Raw genomic sequence first — 24975 nt, forward strand, 5'->3', positions numbered from 1 at the left:
CAACCTTCATGTATCCAAAGGGGACCTTTGTCAGGTTACTACAATATATGAACATGTACTAAAAAACTTAAACCAAAATTGCTGATCCAAAATGGGCATTTGGTCTAGTGGTATGATTCTCGCTTAGGGTGCGAGAGGTCCCGAGTTCAATTCTCGGAATGCCCCTTAATTTGTTTTTTTAAAAAAAACTTCCCCTTTCTACTTTTTTTAGCTTTTAGCCTTTCCTCGGCTGTAGTCTATATTTTTCTTGTAAAAATAAACTTTCTTAGCATTCTGAAAAGTAAGTATTTCATTTCCAAGTTTTTTAAATCAATACTTCCACAAATTTGGATTCTAAATATGTTAAATGAAAAAGTTGTCCCCAAATACGTACGAGTTAGACGAGTATATAATATATTTTAATAATGAAATTTAGTCATCTTATAATCAAGTTGTGTAATAACCTATCTATTTCTCATGTATTCACATTAAAAAGTCGAGTACATAATATATTTTAATAATAAATTTATTAAATTTTATAATTAAATTATATAATTACTTATGTACCCCTCATATATTCACGTTAAAAAATATTTGTACTCCCGTAAGGTAAGCACGAGTATTAAGTTTATCTTAAAATATGTAAGTAAAAGAAGAATTTAATATTTAATTTAATCTTTAATAAAATAGATAAAATTTACTAAATTTTATAACGAGTGCTGTCAATATTTCTTTATATTTTTTCAAATAAGAAAGAAATATATCAAAAAATATATTTTGTAGTAGATTTACAGTATTTAGTTGTTTTTGTTTGAGTTTCAAAAAATCGCCGATGAATTTAATAAATCGGTCATCGATGGATAGGTGGGCTCTATGTTAATTAATCGGAAATTGGTCAAAATTTTCAAAAAAATTATCAAAAGTCGGGCAATACCGTGATTAATCTGTCAAAACAGTAAAAAATCTGTCAAATCTAAAAAGATTAAATTACAAATAGATGAAAATACTATATATGGCCTTAAACTTTTAATACAAAAATACTCACTTTTTTACTTTAAATTTATTGTAAATTAGTTAATATTGAAAATTAAGTAGTATTTAAAAAGGTGATACTTCTCATTTGGTTGTTAACATATTATTTATATTTATAAAATAACAATGTTATGTAATATTAAATGTAAAATTATTATTTTATTTTCAACTAAATTTATAAAAAATCATAATATAATAACATTAAGATACATTTTCCATTTATTTTTAAATATAATATTATATTTTCAACCAAACATGATAATAATTGAAAAAATATCCAAAATACATCACTTTTGGGTTTCGCGAAAATACTCATTGGAGGTATTGTCCGCCCAAAATACCCACGGGATACGCATTACATGAATGCGTATTCGGTTTTTTAAAAATTTAGCGAAGAATACGCATGACAACTTGACAAACATGTGTATTTTTTGTAGGGTATACACATGACTAACATACGTATACCTAAAAAGTGAAAGAAAATACGCATACTAATCATGCGTATCATTTGTTAATTTTTTAAAAATCAAATACGCATCCTCCAGATGCGTGTTTTGTGGGTATTTTTGGTGTACAATACCGTCAATTGTTATTTTAGACGGTTTGCCCTAAATGGTAGATATTTTGCCCATAAGGATTTATTTTTATTTTATAATATTTATTTTAAAATATTGACATAAATATAAAATAAAAATCTTATTAATTTACTTTCAGTAATTTATATAGAAATTAATAAAATAATATTTATTTTAAACATAATTAATAATTATAGCTAATAGCGGTATTAATGGGTTAAATCGGGTATTCTTAGAACAATGAAGTCGAAGTATAAATAAGCGCAGGTTCAACATAGTAAGAGCAACTCCAACAGTTTCCTTAAGAGCAAGTCCAACAGCTTCCTTAAATGGGCTCTTAAATTCAAATACAAGGAACTAGACTTAAATTTGCACTCCAACAGTATCTTAATATTTCCTTAAATCACTAATACATAATCTTTATAATTTATCTTTAAAGAACAATTAGTCATCCCTTATATCATTTTTATTAATAAAATATTCATTTCTCATTCTTTCTTCCACTTTTTTCTTTCTCTTTCTTCAACTTTTTGTTCATATCTTTTTCAAATTTATTATAATAATAAGGGTTTAGAGATCATGGTTGGAGTTAAAATATAAAAACATGTGCTAACTTACTAAGAGTTATTATTTTATAAAATTTATAAGGAAGCTACTATCAAACTGTTGGACTTGCTCTAAATGGACTCTTAAATTTAAATATAAGGAACTAGACTTAAATTTGCACTCCAACGGTATCTTAGTAGTTCCTTAAATCACTAATACATCATTTTAATACATTATCTTTAAAGAATAATTAATCATCCCTTATATCATTTTTATTAATAAAATATTCATTTTTCACTTTTTCTTCCACTTTTTTCTTTCTTTTTTTCCACTTTTTGTTCGTATATTTTTCAAATTTAATATAATAATAATAATAAGGAATGGGTTTTGAGATCATTTAGTTTTTTCACCGATTAATGTCAGATTAATCTCAAGGTGTCTTACTAGCAGATATCTTACTGTCTCCACCTATTAATTTATCAGTTACCCCTTTTCAGACACTGATTCTTGTCAAACAATAGACCCTGTAATAAGTGTTTAATTGTGCAACATCACAAGAAAATGAAACATAGCATAGCAGAGATTGAAGGGGTTAAGAAAAGAACTGATTCAACTTTGTTTACTCTCCGGTAATACCCAGAAGCATTTTTTTATTATGCCATCAAGATTATCTTTTTCTTGGTAAATTATTGTGTGTTTTTGTATGATTCTTGGTGTTTCATATATGTATAATCATGGGTAATTTGAGTTTTATATGAATTCAATATCTATGCATTTTGTTGGGTTCTTGGTATTGATTTCTTGAGTGTAATGTTGATTCTTAGGATGTTAGTTGTTAATATTAGTGATGATATGTTTGTTATTGATTTTTCTTGAAATTATATTCTGCCTGGTTTTCCAAGAATGGTTATTTATTTACTATTTTTTTTATGTAAATTTCCATGTTTTTTTTCATCACCTGAAATAGGCTTCTTTTTACTTCTTAGAACATGTAGGAGCTCTGCATTACTGCGTAAATTGGCCTTCCCTGGCTTTGGACCAATTCCGAGTGTAGTGTATGATTTTTTTCTTAATCAAATTGCCTTCTTTTTGCTCATTTGGACATGTATGAGACTATGAGGTTTGCATATATTTGCCCTTTTCCGGCTTCGGATCAGGCTTTGACAGAACCACCAAGTGGTCATCTTGATGGTTTGATTTCAAAAAGTTGACTGTATTACATGTTCGGTGTTATTCTTTCTTTTGAATATCTTTTCGGACCTCAGTCATAGTTTTGATGTTGTGCGGTATGCAGGAACTGAAGCCTCAATGTCTAGACTTGATGCGGTTGATGAATGTGGGAGTGGAGATGATGAACCTTCTCTAGTTAGTAGAACCAATAGCATGGGCAACGGAAAAATAAGTCCATCATTTCCATTTCTACTGGGGTAGCAATTCAATGGGTACGACTTCTTTATTTTTGGACCTTATATATTACTTCTCTCTTTAACTCTTAAGTTTTTGATCCTATATTGATATTGCCCGTATGTAAAATATTTTATAGTTCGAAGTAGTAGGTAACATGTTATATGGGAGTAAGAGATTTTTGCAAAGAAGCCTGGTCAGTTGGCAAGAAGCAAATAACCTTTACCGTGTTGTGAACAACAAGTCTCCACTGGGTAGTCTCCGCAAAAGCATTGAGCTTAAGTGGAGGAAGTGCTATACTTCTAAATTAGTTATCGTCAGTCTCTGACTCGATGACTGCATACTCTGTTACTCTGTTTGCATAGGATATCTATGGATTTAACATCATAATGAAGTACTCTTGTGAGCTTGAGATAATTCTTCATAAATGTTGATTTTTGTTCCCCACTGCTATATTCTGTAGATTATAGTGCCCATTGAATGCCTCCATATCTACATGATACTGCTACAGAAGCTGTATACACTTATATTAGGTGTCTTCAATCATGAACATTGTTTTGAGACCCTCGGAAAACTACACTGAAATCGATCCCAAAAAGAGATTCCTTGCTAGTTGTATGGTGACTATGGTCTATTGTTGTACCAATACAGTATTTTAATATATATATATATATATATTTTTTTTTATAAAAAAAGTAAATCCTGATAGTTGATTATTTGGTGTCAAACCCCATATTGTGTTCAATAGGCAAACTATTGTCCTTGCTTTATCCATTCTACGAGAATGGTCCTGCAAAAGATCTTTTATGGAAAAAAGATTGTCTATGAGTTCAGTATTAAACCTATTTGCATTCTGTTATGCTTCCTATTATATTCGCTTTTGCTGATTTTTATAGCTCAAGTTATGTTTGATATATATATATATATATAGACACACACACACACACTCAATAGTTTTGTTTATGAGTTGGGAAAAAACCTTTTTCACATGCTTGCAAATCTCTCCCCATCATTCGCTCTTCATTTGTTCTTAAAATTAGTTTTGTAGAGCTTCTAGTAAATATACATATCATGTTTTCCTTGCTGAGACACGGTATAAACCACGGGTGCTATTGATGTGTTTTTTTGTTGATCATGCCTTTTTCTATCCTTGTAACAATTATTGCAATATTCATTGTCTTTGTCCTCATTCTCTTCATGTCTCAACGTCCTTAACAATAAAGAGATGGGGAGATCGGGAAGGATACAATGGCCTTTTATCCTGGATAAATCTGGACAAAACTAATTTCTATGATTTGAATATAACTGAAAAATTCCCGAGGTCTTGCAAGAACTTAACTTATGTTCTATATAACTAACGCTAACTGACTAGGTATCTTGTTGTATCATCAGTCATTGGTAGGTTCGAACACAACCATATTTTAAATCAGGGTAGTCAAACGGATAATTCGGATACAGATATGTCTATATCCATATCCGTATCCGTATCTGCAATCGTCGGATTCGAATACGGATAATATCCGTTTTATTTCGGATACAGATAATATCCGTTTTTTTTCTGATACGAATGCGGATATTTCGGACGGATATCAGATTTTTTGAATTTTTTAAAAACTTTACCGTATTGACGATGATTATGGGACATTTTTTTACGATAAAATTCAAACCTTATATTTTTATACGTATAAAGTTTGTGTACAATCATGTAAATTTTGTATAAATATATTATTTAATGCATATTTACACAGTATAAACTAATAGAATTAATTTTAAATTACATATAATTATATAATTTAAATATCATATATGTATTTGAATTCGGATTCGAATATCCCGGATTCGGATATGGATAATATCCGCTTTATTTCGAATACGAATAATATCCGCTTTTTTCCGGATACGAATGCGGATTTTTCGGACGGATATCGGATTTTCTGAATTTTTTTGACAACCCTATTTTAACTTTAGCTTTGTTATACTCAATTGTCGTTATGCTTAATTCTACCGTAGACAATGAATTAAATTTTTGTAATATACTTCTTGAGTTGGTGGTACTTGTAACATGCAAGTTCAATTATTGTGTGGGTTTCATGAAACTTTCGGCTAGATCCATTATCTTGCTCTCTAAAATATATGTAAATTCAAATCAGAAAAATTAGGTTCAGTTAAATTCAATTGGACCGGAACATATCGGGTATCCATTCAATTGGATCAAATTATCATCCCTTACGTTTCCTTTTAGCTTTAATCCACAAGTTTACTTGGTCTTCAGGAATCTCCAAGTTTACTTGGTCTTCAGGAATCTCCAAGTTTACTTGTTCTTCAAGTTTACGACATTTTATTTATCATTTCTCCATAGCACTTTATCCCGGCCAAGTAACCAGAGTCGAGGACCTAGGCAGGAATAGTGAAAGAAAGAGAAGGGAAAGAAGCGGGTTTGAGGAATAGTGAAAGAAAGAGAAGGGAAAGAAGCGGGTTTGAGGAATATATAAAGGGATACAAATGATTGTAAGTCTCTCTTTGTCAAAGAGACTTGTAAAATACGTGAATGATATATCTTAATGTTTTGCAAGAATTCATGTCCAATTATATGGAACTAAGTTCAAGGATTATAGGTTCCTTATATTAAACCTCGTGGATGAGCTTTTCTACATAAGAGGATAATTATGCTAATAAAATAATTTATAAATTAATTCCTACATATTATATATATTAATATATACCAAAAAATTGTCTGTAATTGATTAGGTATTATATTAGTGTCTTCTAGATTACAATAATAGAATGATATAAGAATATGTTTCCTTATGACTAGGAGTTTACTTGGTATAAACTTGTTCTTCTAAGTTTTGAATATATATTATTAATTTATCAAAGATGGTGTATATTATATGAATCTATGAATTTTGGATGAATTAAGAATTTAGTGTGACTCTGCCTATTCTACGCGGAGATATGTAAAACTTCCCATTTGAGCCCTTCAAGTATCATAATTTTATGTTCTTTTAACAAAGGCCTTCGACTTTGGCATCTTGATACGATATCTGTCATCTTTCTTAATTAACATAATTATTTTAAGGCATTTTATTTTACAATTTAAAATTCTAACCTTTTCATCATTAGTGTCGTCACACTTCACTGAAACACTAAAACTATTTAGTCTTAAAGCAGCTCATGCACAAGCTTTGGTCCTTAAAACAAACATGAATGGATACAATGTCGACCCTTGGTGGAACGCTTCTTTATTGGAAAATATTAGTTCACCCACTAGAATTAGAAAATGCAAGTAGATGTCTTGTATTACTCTAACATACATTCGCGTCGCGACACCCTTTATCTTCTGAACTTCACCAAATAACTTCATTTAGTATCATAAGCCTTTTCTGTAAACACAATATGGAGATCTTTATGACATTTACTATATTTCTCGATTAAATGTCGGATGTGATGAAGTACCTCCATCGTCGACATTGGTGGCATTTAATTGGTTGGCTTATCTTAAGTTTAAGTTTCATCATGTGGCTAAGTAGTTTAATACCTCGATAACTACCTCAATTTTGTGCATCACCTTTGTTTTTTATAGATTGACACCACTGTGCTAAGTCTGCACTTCTCTAGTATAAATGCAGAATATGGATTTAAAATACTAATTCATATTTATTTCGTGTTGTTATTTTCGAATAAGTTGGTTATAGTTTTATTAGAAATTAATTATGTTCGATACATTGAATATTAGGAATATTATAAATTAGAGTAGTAATAAAATAAAAAGGATGTGTTTCCGTTCCTTATTAAGATTTTACTTGGTGACCAAGTTTACAGATTTACTCTTATAATGTAATATTTGACATAGAGAGGATTTTATTGAAATTACCTTAAATTTGTTTTCCCTATTGTTATAGGTTGCATATTGTTATAGGCTGCATGGGTTGCAAATCAAACAAATTCTTCTTTTCCGCGGTTAAGAAATCATAGAGGTAGTAGTGGTTCCTCTATGGTTGGATCACATTGGGACTGGTGGATTTTTTACGGTTTTTCTACAAAAATCTCTTTTTCTTTATGTTTCCTTCTTATAGCGGTTTTTAGCATGGTGTTAAAGAGGTCTAACAACTATCGTACAACTTTTTCGCCACTCCTCAATCAGAATCTAGTTTAGGCCTGGCCGATACTCTTTGCCATGTTCATCTTTTGCGAAACTCCCTTCATACTACTAATATGTGCAACATATTGACCTTTGTCTTGCTCCATTAATGGATTGTGGTCTTCTTAAACAACTTACGAAAGTATGTCATATCTCCTCTTGATATTATTATTCTTATTCTTGAGTACTAGATGTTTATACTTATCCTTAATATACCTACCCAATCCCAAACCTTGTTGCCTTCTATCTCGAGCATCCGCCAATTTAAGAATGCATTCAGTGTTCACGCGTTTATGCATCTCATATGCCTTATCATTTGCTTTTGCCTCCTTGTCCCCTCTTCTTGCTTTCCTATAACATTGTTTTTAAAAAGTGTTATTAAAAGTGCTTGTTTGCCCCCTAATGTTTAGGAGATGTTTTACATATAATTATTTTTATAATGCATTGCAGGTTTTTTACATGTTTTTAACTTAACACTTATATATAATTATTGTATTTTTTAAGGAAATTATAGTTATATATATATATAATTATCACACTAGAAGTATATATAGACCGTCAAATATTGAACCTAACTCTTATGAGAAAAATATATATTTAATTTTCAAACAATGAAAATTATAAATTTTGATAGTATACATATTTAAGTTTATAGGTTAATTGCCTCATTATAGAAATGTCATCATGAATTCTAAATTTATTATTTAAATGTATGGGCTTGACTTGTTTATGTTAACTTAAAACTTTTGTTAATTAAAAATGTATTATGTGGAAATGTACTTAATATCAAGTTAGCATATTGTGAGGATGCTTTTAAAATCTAAGGAGGATCGTTTTAGGGGTACTTAAACTTATTTGTTTTTTCTTTTCCCTTACTATTATAGTTGTGATTGGAAAAATTATTTTTATATTCCGTAGAAATTTGAAAAAATTGATAATAAGTCTATAGTGAAGCATCTATTAATATTTGTCTTTTAAGTCAGTAATATTTTTTATTTTTCGATGTACCTACTAATTTTTAAATATGTTATTAGCATATTATTATTTTCATAAATTCTGTTATATAATTTAGCAACTTCCTACAACTTATTCTTATTATATTAAAGATGCTCCCCATTAGGTATTTTTTATTTTGTTTATTTTAAGAGTTATAAAATACCATGTTGTATTAAATTGTGATGCAAAATCCTTTTTTTGTACGTAGTAAAATTATGGTCAAAATTTTACTCTTTCTCGGTATCATCATTGTCGTTTGTGGAAGGGGCAGTTTGCTAGAATATAAGCACCAACTCCAATTAGAATGAGGTCTTTTGGGAGTGACCCAAAAACAAATCCGTGCAGGCTCGGCCCAAAGCAGACAATATCATAGTAATGTGGAGTTAGGCCTGCTAAGCGAGCCCAACAGAAACTGCTCAATATCATTGAGGAATCTTTTTGATAAATATCAACTCTAGGGCATCATCATAAAACATCTCTACTTCGTGAGCGCCGTTTCACTTATATACACCATCTTCTCAATTGCCTAGAATTGCGTGTTAATAAGTTGTTCAAAAGAAACATAAGGTGATTAGCTATAATATAAGGTAGGTACAAAACTGAATCTTGGAATTTAAGCTATAGTCGTTATCTTTATTTCCTCCTATATATGTTTTCTAATTTGTGATTTATTCCACTGAAGGTCTATCGTGTTTCCATAGTTTTTGTGCCACCACGTTTCAGATCGGTAAGTTTGTAAGCAGATCTATTTAATTACATAATTTTTTGTTTCTTAATGATGATAGCTAGCAGATTTGTTAGTTTTATGTTGGTTTAATTCTCTCGATTCATGTGATACTGATAAAACGAATGTTTTTAATGCATCCGGTGTAATCTGTTTTAGGGTATGTCGCTTTTTGTTTTTAGATCTGTGCACGTGTCTATCAAATATTATCCTTTTCTCAACGTGGTACACTTTTCTAAATGTTTGCTAAGTGGCAACTTGTTGCCGGGCCGGTAATGTCAGTATACACGGCGCCGAAAAATTAGGGATCTCAAATTTATGATGTGGTTTTAATTTAATTAAAATAAATTAAAATTTTGGAGTGGAAATTTGGGCAAGTAATATATACCGTAGTATGCTATTCTTGTTCTATTAACTCTTACTTAGAGTGGCACGTAGATGTTTATACTTTTCAGTAAAATCTTCAAGACTTGTAACTTGATATTTTTTGCGTTGATAAAATAACTGGATAATGACTAGACAAAATTATTAGTTTATATAAATATATATATGTATATATGTATATATTATCATCAAATGTGTCCTGATATTAAATTTAGGAAAAGGCCCCAAATAATTGGAGACTGACCTATTGATTCTTTGTACCACACTTATCATTCCAGTCTTTCTTCTTGCTTTGAAAATTTTATATATGTTATTCTCCTGTTCTAATTAATTTCATCTTCATCATTATACAGGCTAATAGTCATCACTTCAATATTTGCCAAGTTTAACCAATGTCCACCCAGAAAAGAGTTTCAGTTGCCTCCGAGCCTTCGAAAAGACAGAAAATAGGCCACTTCAATGGTTCACCTATTATCAATTCCAGGGGTATGATTTTAATTTTTTAACCTTTTGAATATTTTCTCTTTGTAGCTGCTTTTTGCTCCTTTATTGATATGGATAGTATGTTCGTTGAGAAATAGCTTTTTTAAGTTGTTGGACTTGGTAACTTGGTATATAGGAGCAATAGATTTTTTGAAGAAGTTTAGTTGGATAGCAAGAAAAAATGTCCTTTAAAGCATTGTAATAAAACATGTCACTCACTGTAGTAGCCACCATACTATGAAGAGCTTCCGAGCTAGTAGTATGTTCAATTTTTGTACCAATACCATGTCCAAGAATTAAAATAGTATTAACTTCTGATGATTGATTGATTAGGTGTCCAGATTCAGACTGAGATCAATCATAAAAGTACAACGAGTGGAGAAGGAAATAAGCAAATTAGTTTGCAGAATGGTCCTGCAATAGAGCGTGCATGGAGGTGAGTTCAGCACTAAACCCGTGTACATGTTATCCTGTTATACATCTCTGTAAATTCAAGCAGCTTTCTTATCTGCATTATTTTCTTGAATTTCTTAGCTCAAACTTTGTTTTTTTTATGCACTCGATAGTTATATTTTACGTAGCCCGTTTATGAGAGCAAGTTCAACGGCGGTGCTAAAATACATATAGCTATTGCTGAATTTTGAAATCTAAAAGTGAATTTTGATTTAAAATAGAACTTGTGCTACAATGTATAGGTTTAAAATGCAGCAAAATTTCTAAATAAAGCTATATTTTAACCACCTAATCTTTAAATGCACAATTATATTTGTTCTTGTTACTTAATAATTCATTTTGCTCCATTTACCAACTTGCATGCTTATGTTGCAATTATAGAAACATCTATACTTGTTCTGTATATAGCCCCAAATATAGCATTTTGCTATTTTGCATCCATCATTAGCACCCCATTGTAGTAGACTTTTTTTCTTGGGTGCTATGTTATAGAAATAACACCACTTTTAACACCACCAATGATTTGCTCTGAATATAAAATCCGTTCTACAAGTCTGTAAATCTCTCCCCTAGCATAACTCACCATCTTTCATTTGTTTCTAAAATTATTTTTCCAGGAGCTCCAGGTAAATCTATGTAATAAGATTTCCTTGTTGAGAGACAGTATAATAAAATCCGTTCTACAAGTCTGTAAATCTCTCCCCTAGCATAACTCACCATCTTTCATTTGTTTCTAAAATTATTTTTCCAGGAGCTCCAGGTAAATCTATGTAATAAGATTTCCTTGTTGAGAGACAGTATAATAATTTAGGAGGTATATCGATGAGTAAGTATTGAAATCATAAAGTGGTTTTAATTGGATGAGTCGTGACTCGTGAGTCTGTGTGATGATAACAGAGACCAGATGCAAACCAAACCAATCCCTTATTTTGAATATACAGTTATGCTGCAAGTAGTTTTGTGCTTCTTGAAGTTGAGCTGGGGTGAACCTGAAGAAATTTGTAGTTTTTACTTCTTCACATGCTTGTTTTCTGTCTAACCTAAGTGATTGAACATGAATGCTAAGCGCGTTTTTTGTTTTGTGTAGTGGCATTGTTGAGTTTGAATCGCTTAGGGTGAGGTTGTCTGCTAATATGTCAGCTCATCCATCTGCCAAAGTTTCTCGAAAGGCCTATGACTTTTCGAAGAATATGAACTCCAAACTGGATTTCACGTTACTTCCTCTTGTTGAATGGTATCCGAGAATCTTCCAGAATACAGGCCCTGACAGAGACGACATTGCTCTGTACTTTTATCCATCCAGAGTTGATAGGTAATTTTAGACTTGTTGCATGAGACTTCTGGTTTATTTCTCCAACTATTTAAGTTCTTTCTTCTAATTTTAGGGAAAAAATGGTGTATTCTAATTTATTAAGAAACATGGTAGCAAGCCATTTGATGATGCAGTCTCGTATTGATGGTGTAGAATTGCTGTTGTTTCCATCAACAATCCTGCCGGCTGATTCTCAGAGTAAGCATCATAAATTTTGTAATACTGATCTTATGCTATTTCATGATAATTGATGTTTACAAGTTTCACCATCCCTCACAACGCTCATCATAGCTTTTTATCTTTGCTTAATTAAGTTTGTCATTCTTGAAATTTATTTTTACAACTGTTCTATGATAACGCGTTCACTATTTGTATTACATGCTTTTACCAGGGATAGAGAATAATTTTTTCATATGGGGAGCCTTTCGCGGCGGAAACAACTGACTTATGGGTGCCCAACATAGCTGATAAGAAACTGCAAAAGCATAGCTGACAAGACTATAATGTTTTCCGGTTTATGTGTTAAGGTTCCCTTTTGATTTTGGATGGAGTAGATTTTGAAATTTGCTTGTTCTTGTTGACCAAAGCATGGGATGTTATTGTGTTGGATTAATTGTTTGCTAGATTATAGGCCAGTCATGTGGCTTCTTGGAGGCACTGGTTTTACAAGTTTGAGTTTTAAAACTGGTAACTGGATTTCTGAAGTTTATGTTGAGAATAAAGTTAGAAATAATAATTAAAATGAGGCGTGCATGTTTGTATGCTGAATAAGTCTGTGCTTTGTAGTCATGGCGTTTCTCTACAAAACACTTTCTTTAAAGGATCTTTATCGTCATGATGTTTCTTCATTCTTACAGAATTTTCATAAAACAATCCTGCAAAGAAACCTTGTTTTGTAAAAAAATATTAAATATTACTAGCTCCGTCCTTAAATACATGTTCAATTTGACATTTGATTTAAATTTTTATATATTATACAATTAAAAAAAGTAAAAGAAAGTTATATCTAATTTTAATTTGAAACTTTTAGTTTTGTCAAATAAAAAATAGATAATGTTTAGTGAACTATTTGGTCAATTTGATAACTAAAAAATCAAAATGAACATGTAATGTAATTAGAGGAAGGAGATAGGTATGGTGTCGAGCGTTTGTTAAAATTCTGGGTAGGAAATAAACAGAGTATCTAAAATTTTGCTGGTTTTTCATTTGAATATCTGATCCACAAAACCTTCTTGCATGAAACATATGTGTGCATTTCATACTGATGAATTAAAAATGCAAGTAACATCATTGCCTTCTTAATTTGTTGAGGAACCAAACCAACAGCTGAACTGGACAAATGGTCAAAAATTTGATGCTGCGGGATGTTTCATCGTTACTGGCATTAGTGCTAACTAGAACTTCATATGCAAGATAAATGATGTTGATCCCTTAAAAAATTATTAATGTAGAAGATTAAGTAAATGAAAATTTTGAATTTACTGCCCAGTTCACTTGGAAAGCGCGCCAAAATAGTGCCGGATCAATGAATTTTTTGTTTAGGAGGACACCGCGATTTTTATTTATATTTTTTAGTTTTGAGAGGCACCTTCATATATTTAATTTTTTAAAAAATTAATGACAAAAAAATGTAATATTTAATTTTATCTCGGGTGCCCATTACTAGATCATCTGCTGCATGTCAAAAATGGAACATGAATATAAATTGCCGTGAATGTCGGTTAGCCCTTCTGTCCAAGCCAAAATGTAGTCATACATTTTTGTTACCCAAAAACCCTAGCTAGTTTTTTCTTTCTTATTCTTCCTTGGATTTTACCCTTTTGAAGCTTCGACCTCGAATAAAGTTTGATCTTTAAGGTAAAGTCATTGGACCCTATTGCATTGTCTATCTAAATTTATACAAGTTTTATATGTGAATGCATGCATGTTTATTCATATAAATTTTATATGTAATGTGCTGCAGCCTGCAGGTACGGGGCGGGGCGGTTGAAGGGTAACCTCTGGTTGCCATTGCCGCTCCGGGAAGACAAGAGAGGCTACAAGATTTCATGTCAGGTGATAATCCTTTATAATTCTTTGTATGTTTCTAGTATGATCAATTTGATGGTTATTTGTGAATACAGATCATTTCACTAATTACATTTTTAACGAAGCTATTGCTGGTTAATATTTTTTAAGACCTTCTACCCTGATGAAATCATTCGATATGATCATTATTATTATGATATCTTGTACTGACACGAAGACTTAACCAATGTGCTAGATGAAATGTTGTTGAAGATATGATTTATTAATTCAACCCCTCGACTAGTACCCTCATCTTGTAACTTTAACATGGTATTAGAACTCCCTGGTTTAGGACATGGAACTTTTCTACTCCGGATGTTCTTAGAAGTAAATATATGGACACTAGCTAACCCTGAAAAGATGAGCATTTAGTGTTCGAGGAACCCCATCCTGAAAAATGGGTCCTCGAGGAAGAGTGTTGAAAAGACTTATCCACCGAACATCACACTGAAGTTCCTTCAGTGTTCTGTTGTATTTTTTGTAATAATTATTAAGACGCTATCAAACTATATGTTTTTCACCTGGTATTTTAATTTAAATGCATTGCTAGATAATATATTTACTACCTTAGTTATAATCGAATTTTGATCTCAGGGTCACCCTTTCTGCTCTAATCGCGTCTGTACTTCTCAATCTATTGAGCTATGTAGTTGAGCTTTGTAGCTATCCACCTCAAGTCAATAACACATGGTACAAATGTAGTAAACATAAGTTTTTTTATCCATATTAACAGCTAGATTGGTAAAATCTTCACATCTCGTGTGAGCTTGCTTAAATTTAGGTACCTAATTGTTTTGAAATGACTTATTTGTCTCAACATAAGTTATGGAGCCTGTACATGGATATGAAACCACAAATCACCATGGCAAAGATGCAGACAACGCAATAAACGAAGATGGGACAGCTGAATCATCCAAATATTCAAAGTCTTCTAGCTCCCTGTCTTCATACTCATCAGCCACCTATGAATCTCCTTTGCAGACCGCATCTCCTGTACAAGCTCCTGATGTTCAAATCATGGAAAGGCCCGAAGATATAGCACGTGACAGGATTCCAGCTTCTGTCTTTGAAAGTAAACCCTCTACGCCAACAGCCTGGAGTGCTGTTTCCAATGAATCATTGTTCAGCATTCAGATTGGGACTCATAGTTTCTCTAGGGATCAATTTCTGACGATGAGTGAAGACAAGTTTGATGAATTATTCAAATCTGGAGAATTGAGAAAATCTGCTGAACTAATCTGGTCCAGACTACATAATGAATCTCCAATTGGGATACTTCATGACACAAATGATTTTGACATGGGAAAGAAATATGAAGAAAAAGATGAAATCTTGAAAGATTCTTCAAATGAAAACTTTAATCAACCTAAAAATGGAGTCCCTCAAGTAGAGGGGAGTAGAGATTCTGCTACAAATTATTGTCAACAATTTGATGAAAGTGGAATTAGCTGTCAACCCCTGGCGTTTCCAGAGTAAGTTCTCTGCCTTTATTATCGAAAAGAACATGTCCATTAATACATGAACATATATGTATGCTGCTTTCTTGCACACACAGTGGTTAATGGTTATCTCATTTTATGTATCTATATGTAGATGCAGTCATTTTTAAAGTTGCACCAATGTTTAGTATGTCATTGCATGTATTAACATTCCCCTATTCTGCGTAGTTTGGCTATTTAGAGATGCAAATATGTATGAAGCAGTCCAAATTCCATGTTGTCGGTATTTTTTTGTGTTTCAGAAAGAAGAAGAGGTCCGGGTGGAGACTGCTGTGGCCCTGTTCTTTCTATAGCTGGGATGTCTGCCTTTGCGTATGGTCAAGCTTCTGGTGTAAGTGGCCGAGTTGGAATTGCTGCTCTATGCGGCAACGCTGCTGCTGTAGTAAACCAAGCTGCTGCTTTAAATGGCCAACCTGTTGCTGCAACTGGCCAAGATGTAGCTGCAACTGGCCATGTTGTGGCTGCAACCGGCCAAGCTGTGGCTGTAAGTGGCCATGCTGTGGATGCAAGTGGCCAGGCTGCGGATGTAACTGGCCAGGCTGCAGCTGTACATGGCCAAGCTGCAGTTGCTGTACATGGCCAAGCTGCAGTTGCTGTAAATGGCCTCGATCATGCTGCAAGTTTCACTATCCAAGCTTCAACTGCAATTGTTCAAGTTTTAGTTGGTCGTTCTGCTACCCTTGGAACTGTTGTAGAAGGAAAAGTTATCCTGCATCTCATTCCCCTGTTAACATATAGAAGTGTTCCTCCTGTGTCAGTGTGAGTATCACCTATTACGCTTGATTCCAGAAAAGAGAAAAGGAAAAAGTGCCACCATTCAGACAGGAAAATACATTCAGTGGGAATCCAACAGAATAGTGGAGAGGTTAGCTGCACAGCAAAGGTTTACATCAACATTTTTGGTTGGTGCTGTTTTTTTACCTTGTAGGTCATGTTCTTCATTACTGCTGGTATTAGTGTTAAGTAAGTTGGGTGTTGATTCTGATTGACCCTGAGTGATTTCCATACCTAACCTTGTAATTGAAAATTTGCATTTCAGAATTAATAAAATTTTGTAGATTTACATAGCAATGGCTTGAAATAGATATCAAATTAGTTGATTCAGCGAGAATTAGATTTAGCTAGTGTTTCTCCTCACATATGTACATTTATCGGCTGTTCCTAGCATTCAATAAGATTTTTATGCGCCAAAATACTTCATAAATGCGGCCACAAACTAGGATGAAGGGAAGATTGGCTCATACTTTTTAGTCTCTGACTTCATATTAGAGGTTTGTTGAAATTCTTGAGATGTTTTGTTTCTCGATCATGCTTATGCTATGAGACAATTTGAAAATTAAGAGTGCTCTTAAAGTTATAAAGGAAATTATGTTATTATCTGCGCCTGTAAACATTTAGCTAGATAAATGGGTGTGTTCTAATATTCTACCTATGCATTAATCTAACATTCATTTTTCTTGTTCTACATACATTGCATTGTGTCCTGCAGAAAATCTGTCACTGCAGTTGTTCTGTGGGCCGACTGTGGCCCACTTATCCAAGGTAAATCATAAAAACTTGCTGCTAAATTTAATAGGTCGATCGTTGTCCACATAGCAGAAGCCTAGTGGAAGGAGACTTCTGTACCAGTTTATACTTTAAACACGCATTGTGTCACTGTCAAGACTAGGAAATAGCACATTCATTGACTCGGTACCACCAACTGAGTCAATGACCCCATCCACAGGCCACAGAATCAGATAATGAAACATGTAGGAAAAACATGTCTGTATATGATGGTTGGAAGATTCAACTGACTCTAGAAAAAGCACACAAGTTTTGGAGAAAGAAGAAGAAGGGAAGGCTTTCTTTTTAGCCTTTTATTTACTATTCCAAGAAACCTGAATATTTTTTACTGGCTAATAACTAAAAATCTTATATCTTTTTCCTTTCAAAAAAAATCTTGACTTCTTAAGTGTTAATTTGCAGATTTTTATGATTTTAAAGTTTGATTATTAATCAAATCAAGAAAATGGAATGTTTTGGAAGAAGTTTTTGGAGATCAGTTCTTAAAACTGGAAGTTGGTATTATGTGATTGTATTGTTCTACTTTGTTTATTTAGTTTCAGGAAAAGTTTTGCATGATAAAATGGTGTTACTGGAGTTCAAGAACTCAGTTTCTGACCCATCTGGGATTCTCTCCAGCTGGAAAAGCGAAAGTTTTAACTACTGTTCCTGGGTTGGAATCACATGCAATTCAGCTTATAGGGTTGTGGAACTGAAGATACCTGGTGGTAATGGAGGTAATGTTTACGGTGCTTCTTGTATGCATTCTTCAGCATTTATGTTGCATGATTATGGATATGAAAGAAAATTTTCTGATAGGACAGGTAAGTTGGTTGGGAAATTACCGCAAATTATTGGAAAGTTAACTGAGCTTAGGGTTTTATCACTTCCATTTAATGAATTTAGTGGTGAAATTCCTAGTGAACTGTGGAGTTTAAAGAATATTGAAGTACTTGATCTAGAAGGGAATATCATTGCCGGGAATTTGTCTGGTGGTTTTGACAGTTTTAGGAGATTGCAGGTGTTGAACCTTGGTTTTAATAGAATTGATGGGGAGTTCCCGAACTCAATGTCAGAATGTCGGGGACTGCAAATTTTAAACTTAGCTAATAACAAGATAGAGGGAAAGATTCCGCATTACATTGGTAACCTTATGAAGTTGAAAGCACTTCATTTGTCATTTAATTTGTTGAAGGGACCTGTTCCAGATGAAGTGTTGAAAAGTTGTTGGAGTCTTGAACATATAAATTTGTCTGGTAATTATCGGAATGGGAAACTTCCTCGCGGTTTTGGTAAATGTAGTCGATTAAGAACGCTGTTGTTATTCTCTAATGCATTTGAAGGTGTTATTCCATCTGAACTTGGTGAACTCAAGAAGCTTGAAGTTTTGGATGTATCGGAAAACAACCTAAATGGTCATATCCCAGCAAACCTTGGAAACTGTTTTAGTTTGTCCGTTCTTATCCTCTCAAGTCACCTTCACAAGAAGGAATTTTCATTACCTAATGCTCCTTTGTATGATTTAACCTTTTTTGAGGGGTCCATTCCTGAGGAAGTCACCCTGCTTCCGAAGTTAAAGGTAATTTGGGCTCCAGGTGCAAATTTAAAAGGCAGATTCCCTAGAAACTGGGGAAATTGTGACAACTTAGAGATGGTGCACTTGGCACAAAACTTTTTCACAGGGGGAATAACTGAGAGCTTTAGAGGATGCAAAAACCTGCATTTTCTTAATCTGAGTTCAAACAGGATAAGTGGGAATCTCGATGAAAAACTTCCAGTGCCCTGCATGACTGTGTTTGATATTAGTTCAAACCTACTTTCAGGACTGATTCCCAGTTTCGACAACTCTAGTTGCAATTCTTTACCCTCTTCTAATTCAAGCCTTCTCCGACCTGCCAGGCTATCATTTGCGTATGTGTCATCTTTTACATGCAAGACACTTTCCAGAAACCCTGTGCCGTTTTCAAGTGTGAGCTTTCCAGTTATTCATGATTTCAGTCGAAATAACTTCAGTGGTCCAATCCCACTGCTTCCAGTAACCCCTGAAAGACTAGGCAGTGATGTTGAATATGCATTTCTTGCTAGTGAAAATGATCTCACTGGACCATTAAATAACTTACTTGGTAGTTGTAACAAAAGTTTCAGAATGATCATTAATGTAAGCAACAATAGACTTTCAGGTCAACTTCCATCTGATATTGGTGTAGCGTGCAAATTTCTAAAAATTTTGGATGTCTCCAATAATCAAATTTCAGGAATCATACCTCCCAGTATTGGAGATTTGAATTCACTTGTTAAGCTGGACTTGAGTTGGAACAAGTTGCTAGGTCAGGTGCCATTTGATCTCAGCCTCATGAAGAATCTCAGGTATCTATCCTTGGCAGGTAACCACCTAAATGGAACCATACCTACTACATTCTCACTGTTGACCTCTCTCCGTTGTTTAGAACTTTCATCAAACTCTTTTTCTGGTGAAATTCCCCAGGGTCTAGTCAACTTGACTAACCTAACTGTTTTATTGCTTAATAACAATAAACTGTCAGGTAACATCCCTTTGAAGTTGTCTAATGCAATGTCGCTCACCAATTGTGATATTTCACTTGATAATATGTCTAGACAATTCTTGTTAGGCGATAAGAAAATGAGTTGCAGCAACGTTTTTAGAAATTCTTTTCGTCCAGTAGCTACTTTAACTTCAGTTCCTTCTGGCGAAGAGACACAAGACCCTGTGGCATATCCAGCAGTAAGTGATACTAAAAAATCGAGGAAAGGAATTAGTTCTGTCGAGTTTGCTTTAACTGTATCTGTATCTGCAATTGTTGGTATTCTTTTGTGTCTAGTCCTACTCTTCTACTATATTAAAAGAAAGACTCCGAATTTGAGAAATCATGTTTCTGTGTCTTCCGAGAGAAAGGAAATTGTAGTTTTTAAGGATATAGGGGTCCCATTGACTTATGAAGGTGTTGTTGAGGCAACAGGAAATTTTAATGGAAGCCATTGCATTGGATATGGGGGTTTTGGTGCCACTTACAGGGCTGAAGTCTCCCCCGGAACCATAGTGGCAGTGAAGAGGCTCACTTTAGAAAGATACCAAGGTGTTCCACAGTTTAATGCTGAGGTAGGCATCCTTGGAAAGATAAAACACCCAAACCTCATTACATTAATCGGCTATCATGCCAGTGAAGCAGAGATGTTCCTTGTGTATAATTTTCTTTCCGGAGGTAATTTGGAGCAGTTTATTCAAAAACGATCTGAGAGGGCTATTGACTGGAGAGTACTTCACAAGATTGCTCTGAATGTTGCCAGTGCTCTTGCTTTTCTTCATGATCATTGTAATCCACGTGTTCTACACCATGACATCAAGCCAAGCAATGTACTTCTGGATGATGAATATAATGCTTGTTTATCTGATTTTGGGCTGTCGAGGCTTTTAGGGATCTCTGAAACTCATGCAACAACAAGTGTTGCAGGAACATATGGCTATGTTGCACCAGAATATGCTTTAACTGGTCGTGTATCTGAGAAAACTGATGTTTACAGCTATGGTGTGATGCTTCTTGAGCTGCTCTCCGATAAGAAAGCTCTGGATCCTTCTTTTTCTTCATATGGAAACGGTTTCACTATTGTGTCATGGGCATTGATGCTGCTGGAAAGCAGTCATGAAAAGGAGTTTTTCACAAGTGGTCTTTGGGAAGCAGCTCCCCAGAATCATCTTGTTGATATTCTAAAGTTAGCACTAGGATGTTCAGCAGAGGTCAAAGCTACCAGGCCTGCAATGAGACAAGTTATCAACATACTAAAGAGATTTGAACCTCCTCCAATCTAGATGCACTTGGTACTCTAGTTATGCGGAGTAAAGCCATTTTTGCAGAATTCACCTCGGCTTCAATTGCTGCAGCCAAACTTCTGTGTTTTTCAATCTTTAATTGATCTACCTGAGAAGTGCTCTGACTGGATGTGTACATGGATCTCATTTTTTGAAATTTCCTTCCTTTTCATAGTGAAGCACAAAGTCAATATTTTTTATGTTTTCTTTTCCAATATGTACTATTGACTTATTCAGCACTAGTGCACCTCTTATCACCAAAACCATACAGAAATATTGTACACGGCATTAAAGGGGAAATTGTATATAGAAACATCCCATGTCAACAGCATACTTTTCTCTCTTATGAAATGGTACATTCAAAAATCCTACAGAACATTTAGCCTTCAAATGTAAATAAAACAATCATAGAAACATACAAGGACTGGAGATGAAAACATCAATCCTGTCCTTTTCTTTTCAATTGCCCTAGGAAGAACTGGGATTTACAACTATATGCTTGAGTGGATGAGCGATATCAGTTCCACCAGCATGCTTGACAAATCCGGCAGGAGAATAAAAATCACCATGACACACACACATTATCCTCACTTCTTCTCCCTTTCCATACTTGTACAATATTCCTTCTATTCTTCTCCCATTAGGACCGTCACCTTTTGTAAATACACACGGCATGTCATCTAATGAATTCATTCCGCTATCCTTTGTTCCGCTGCTCGCTACATTCGTTCTCTTATTTAGATTTTCAAGATCAGCCCTAGGAGGTTTGCCTGAAATTTCTCCCTCCTTTTTCCCTGAAGAACCTGCTGTGTCTTGATTACTTCGAGCTGATTGAATGCTAGTTGCACTAAAATCACCACAACTTGGAGTCCCTGTTGTAAACGACATATAGTCAAGTATTTAAAATGCATACAGAAACTTAAAAATACTTTATTACAAATGATTAAAGGTGACTGAAGTTTATGAGTAACAGATTATTGCACGCAGAAAGCCAACAAAGAAGTGGTACGGCGATATGTGTGCAATTTAGAAGAAATTGGTAGATTGCATAGGCTAAAGTACCAAACATAGTAATCCTAGTAGGAATATTTTTTGCTAACACGCATTTGTCTAACTTAAGCATTGAAACAATTGAGCACTGTTCAGGGGAGCAATATTATAGGTGAAGAAATATCACAAAATCAAGTTTGTAAAGAAGTGTTAAAAAGAAAGGTATATAATAATTGAAAGACTTTGTCAGTTGAATGAAAAAGAAAGGCGAAAGTATAATATTGATGTAACTACACCTAATTGACTTGGCAAAAAACCCAAGTGCTATAAGTGGATGACCCCAAGATTTCATGGGTTCTAACAAATATAAAACCCTCATTTATTATTTCTTACATATGAAATATGCCTTGTTACGATTTAAGTTAAAATAGTTTGTAATTACATGTTTAGATTCAAACCAGGCACACACAGAGCACATAACCAGTTATCAAAGTAAAGAATACAGGATTGGCACAGTGGTGAAAGCTTCTCCCCGTCATAGATGAGTTGTGTAAATTACCAAAAATAGAAATTGAAAAAAACTACGTGTTAAAGATGTCAAACCCTACACGACATTCTATTTCGTCACCCGCTATCCATTTATATCTGTCATACAATTACAGCAAAAGTTCATAGCGCTATATTACAAAAAACTTGAAGATCATTATAGCTTACTAGTGAAAATAATGGTTTCCACGTGGATAAAATTCTAATGGTGTCTTTATAGATTTGCACCTGATTACACACCATTCACAATGTTTCCTTCTTTCTCTTCATTGGTGTTTTAAAATAGTAACCCGCCTTTACTTTGATGCCACAATAGATTTAAAATATTCATACTCAATCCAGTAAAAGTTTTAAAAATTAAAACTAAATCAACTTCGACAAGAAAGCAAACTCATAAAAATGCAGCTACATGTTAAAATGACCTTGAGCATCACCAGTAAAAATTAATGGAAAAAACTGAACCAACTTCTACAAGAAGGCAAATTATTAAAAAATGCAGCTACTTGTATCGACGACCTTGGGCATCACCAGTTAAAACTTTATGAAAATAACACTAAATTCAACTTTGACAAAGCAGCAAATTCATAAAAAGCACAGCTATATGTAGAGATGATCTTGAGCATCACCAACAGTGTTTTATCTTAAGTTGAAGTCATTACATTCTTTCCAACATGCACATTTGCAACACATAAAGTTCTTTTTAACCCCAACAAAGATCAATATATCATTGAAATCTTAGATGGAGCATTTAGAGAAAGTTTAGATATTAAACTATAAGCATGATATACATATTATGGCATCCTCACAGCACCCTTAAGATTTTTAAAAAATTTAGCATCGGATCTCTTTTTGACCCTCCCCAAAGAAGCGTTTCTAACAATCCACTCTTCAATCCCAAACTAGGACTTTCGAGTGAGTTGTATCAACACAACCATAAATGCATATCAAGGTTTCTTTATACTTCTTGTGATATTAAGAAAACTTAGTAAATTAACAACAGTATACAACAAAATTTTATACCTTGAAGTGCTTTACTACTCTCCATTTCCGACATAGTCGAAGAACATCCTCGTGTCGACTCCTGTCCACTACCACCGCCAGAATTCCCTCTCCCTCTTGCAATCAAACCCTCAATGCCACCACCAAGAATAGTCTGTTTAGCAGCAACTGCCCAAGAAGGCAACCCAAACTGCGGCGCCGCGGATGATCCCACCTTATTCATAGCCTCAACATACAATTGCCTCTGACCACCTCTCCCTCTCAAACTCACATCACTTTCCCTCCTCTCCTCCTCCCCTCCTCTCACTCTCTGCTTCTCCGACCGCCTTCTCTTGGCTTCCATTCTCCTCAAACTCTGCATCTCCTTCCTCTTCCTCCACTGATCCTCCGTCTCAACCGGAAGCGAAGATGTCCTAACTAAACCCGCATAAGGCGCCGGAGCAGTGGCCGGAGGGGTTAAAACTTCAGGTTCATCTCTAACTAAAGGAATAGCACCAGCTATCGAAGAAGATCTCACCAGTTTATTCGAATTAGTACTTCTATCAACACCAAATCTTCCACCTAGTGATAAACCAAGATTCAACTCTAGATTATCACTTGCATCTACCCCTATATCTATATCACTTTCATTTTTTCCAGAACCACCACTAAATCTTTGCAAGAAATCTCTAGGAATTTTGTTATCAAGACTCAAATTCTCCATTTCTTTACTAGTTTTCTTTGTCTCATTACCATCACCCATTAGAAAAAAAACAATAAAAATCAAAACTTTAAATAAAAAATCATCAAGAACTCATGCACAACTATACTTAGCTGAATAAGCAAGTTTACCCAGATGAATAAATCTACAATTAAGCAACCCCATCTTCTTGTTTCCTCAATTCAACCCTTGAAATTGCATAAAAATTGAATCTTTATTTTCCGGCGGAGTTTTCTTGAAATTCCGGCAATTTTCGCCGTAAAGTGATGTATATGTAATAAAAAGGTGAAGAAAAATGAAGGGCAGTATGATATGTGAATGAAAGAAAGAAACAGCAAGAAAGGGGGGACAGAGATTTGCTATATCTCTAAAATGACCTTTAGATTAGGGATAGGGACTCCTCACACAATTCGAATCCAAAATTATTTGATTTAATTTAATAATTTCGATACAAAATGTCGAAAAATAAGATAACATGACATATATTTAATTTTTTTAAATTTAATTAAAAAATTGTGCTATATTTGTAAATTTTATTTAAAAATTAATTTATTTGAATCTCAAAATATTTTGTATAGACTACAAGAAGGGAGGAAAGTGCAAGGTGCCACGTGTACATGAGTCACTGACTTTTATATCTGTCTTGATTTTCGAGATATAATAATTTAAATTTTTCTTGGTTTGTGCGTGTCGCCAAGTGGGGGGATGGACTAGTTTTGGTGAAACTACAACGAATAGTACATTGACTTAGGGGCACGTGTCAAGTATTTGAGG

The 24975-nt window shown here is 33.8% G+C and overlaps 4 protein-coding genes and 1 non-coding gene across 18 annotated transcripts; 4 read left to right on the forward strand and 1 right to left on the reverse strand.

Annotated features, from left to right (window-relative positions):
* The first annotated feature begins 93 nt into the window (after positions 1 to 93).
* On the forward strand, positions 94 to 165 carry TRNAP-AGG (transfer RNA proline (anticodon AGG)). Its single transcript has one exon. It is a non-coding gene; the product is annotated as a tRNA-Pro (tRNA).
* A 2372-nt stretch (positions 166 to 2537) lies between these two features.
* On the forward strand, positions 2538 to 12771 carry LOC141673549 (PHD finger-containing protein 1-like). 8 transcript variants are annotated; one of them, XM_074480306.1, is made up of 9 exons: positions 2539 to 2761; positions 3119 to 3187; positions 3427 to 3574; positions 9356 to 9400; positions 10135 to 10267; positions 10598 to 10700; positions 11805 to 12029; positions 12103 to 12227; positions 12421 to 12771. In XM_074480306.1, the coding sequence occupies exons 5-9, from the start codon at positions 10174 to 10176 to the stop codon at positions 12471 to 12473; spliced, it is 600 nt and encodes a 199-aa protein (XP_074336407.1). In that variant the 5' UTR covers positions 2539 to 2761; positions 3119 to 3187; positions 3427 to 3574; positions 9356 to 9400; positions 10135 to 10173; the 3' UTR covers positions 12474 to 12771. The 8 variants fall into 8 exon arrangements, with proteins under 8 accessions (XP_074336426.1, XP_074336407.1, XP_074336413.1 ...); XM_074480325.1 differs by lacking the exon at positions 3119 to 3187 and having other exon boundaries at positions 2538 to 2761; positions 12133 to 12227; XM_074480312.1 differs by lacking the exon at positions 3119 to 3187 and having other exon boundaries at positions 2539 to 2813.
* A 988-nt stretch (positions 12772 to 13759) lies between these two features.
* Positions 13760 to 16662, forward strand: LOC141723024 (uncharacterized). 6 transcript variants are annotated; one of them, XM_074525072.1, is made up of 5 exons: positions 13762 to 13886; positions 13993 to 14084; positions 14691 to 14786; positions 14878 to 15568; positions 15838 to 16662. In XM_074525072.1, the coding sequence occupies exons 4-5, from the start codon at positions 14922 to 14924 to the stop codon at positions 16331 to 16333; spliced, it is 1143 nt and encodes a 380-aa protein (XP_074381173.1). In that variant the 5' UTR covers positions 13762 to 13886; positions 13993 to 14084; positions 14691 to 14786; positions 14878 to 14921; the 3' UTR covers positions 16334 to 16662. The 6 variants fall into 6 exon arrangements, with proteins under 6 accessions (XP_074381176.1, XP_074381173.1, XP_074381172.1 ...); XM_074525071.1 differs by having other exon boundaries at positions 14920 to 15568; XM_074525073.1 differs by having other exon boundaries at positions 13841 to 13886; positions 14000 to 14084; positions 14920 to 15568.
* Positions 16663 to 17220: 558 nt separating this feature from the next.
* On the forward strand, positions 17221 to 21256 carry LOC141673579 (LRR receptor-like serine/threonine-protein kinase RPK2). 2 transcript variants are annotated; one of them, XM_074480336.1, is made up of 2 exons: positions 17221 to 17877; positions 17965 to 21256. In XM_074480336.1, the coding sequence occupies exons 1-2, from the start codon at positions 17607 to 17609 to the stop codon at positions 20964 to 20966; spliced, it is 3273 nt and encodes a 1090-aa protein (XP_074336437.1). In that variant the 5' UTR covers positions 17221 to 17606; the 3' UTR covers positions 20967 to 21256. The 2 variants fall into 2 exon arrangements, with proteins under 2 accessions (XP_074336437.1, XP_074336434.1); XM_074480333.1 differs by having other exon boundaries at positions 17222 to 21256.
* LOC141673587 (ninja-family protein AFP3-like) lies at positions 21255 to 24555 on the reverse strand. Its single transcript, XM_074480342.1, has 2 exons — positions 23523 to 24555; positions 21255 to 21838 (listed from the first exon to the last, which is right to left on the reverse strand). Exons 1-2 carry the CDS (start codon positions 24241 to 24243, stop codon positions 21435 to 21437), a joined length of 1125 nt encoding a protein of 374 aa, XP_074336443.1. The 5' UTR covers positions 24244 to 24555; the 3' UTR covers positions 21255 to 21434.
* Positions 24556 to 24975: the final 420 nt, after the last annotated feature.

This window comes from Apium graveolens, chromosome 1 (genome assembly GCF_009905375.1).
Source record: "Apium graveolens cultivar Ventura chromosome 1, ASM990537v1, whole genome shotgun sequence".
NCBI classification, from domain to species: Eukaryota; Viridiplantae; Streptophyta; class Magnoliopsida; order Apiales; family Apiaceae; genus Apium; species Apium graveolens.

Coding starts and splice junctions, on each gene's coding strand:
- LOC141723024 (XM_074525070.1), top strand. Junction 15,569..15,837: donor CAACCCCTGGCGTTTCCAGA/GTAAGTTCTCTG, acceptor TTTGTGTTTCAG/AAAGAAGAAGAGGTCCGGGT.
- LOC141673549 (XM_074480312.1), top strand. CDS start 10,174: ATGTCCACCCAGAAAAGAGTTTCAGTTGCCTCCGAGCCTTCGAAAAGA. Junction 10,701..11,804: donor GCAATAGAGCGTGCATGGAG/GTGAGTTCAGCA, acceptor TGTTTTGTGTAG/TGGCATTGTTGAGTTTGAAT. Junction 12,228..12,420: donor CCTGCCGGCTGATTCTCAGA/GTAAGCATCATA, acceptor TGCTTTTACCAG/GGATAGAGAATAATTTTTTC.
- LOC141673587 (XM_074480342.1), bottom strand. CDS start 24,243: ATGGGTGATGGTAATGAGACAAAGAAAACTAGTAAAGAAATGGAGAAT. Junction 21,839..23,522: donor GAGTAGTAAAGCACTTCAAG/GTATAAAATTTT, acceptor CGTTTACAACAG/GGACTCCAAGTTGTGGTGAT.
- LOC141673579 (XM_074480333.1), top strand. CDS start 17,607: ATGGAATGTTTTGGAAGAAGTTTTTGGAGATCAGTTCTTAAAACTGGA.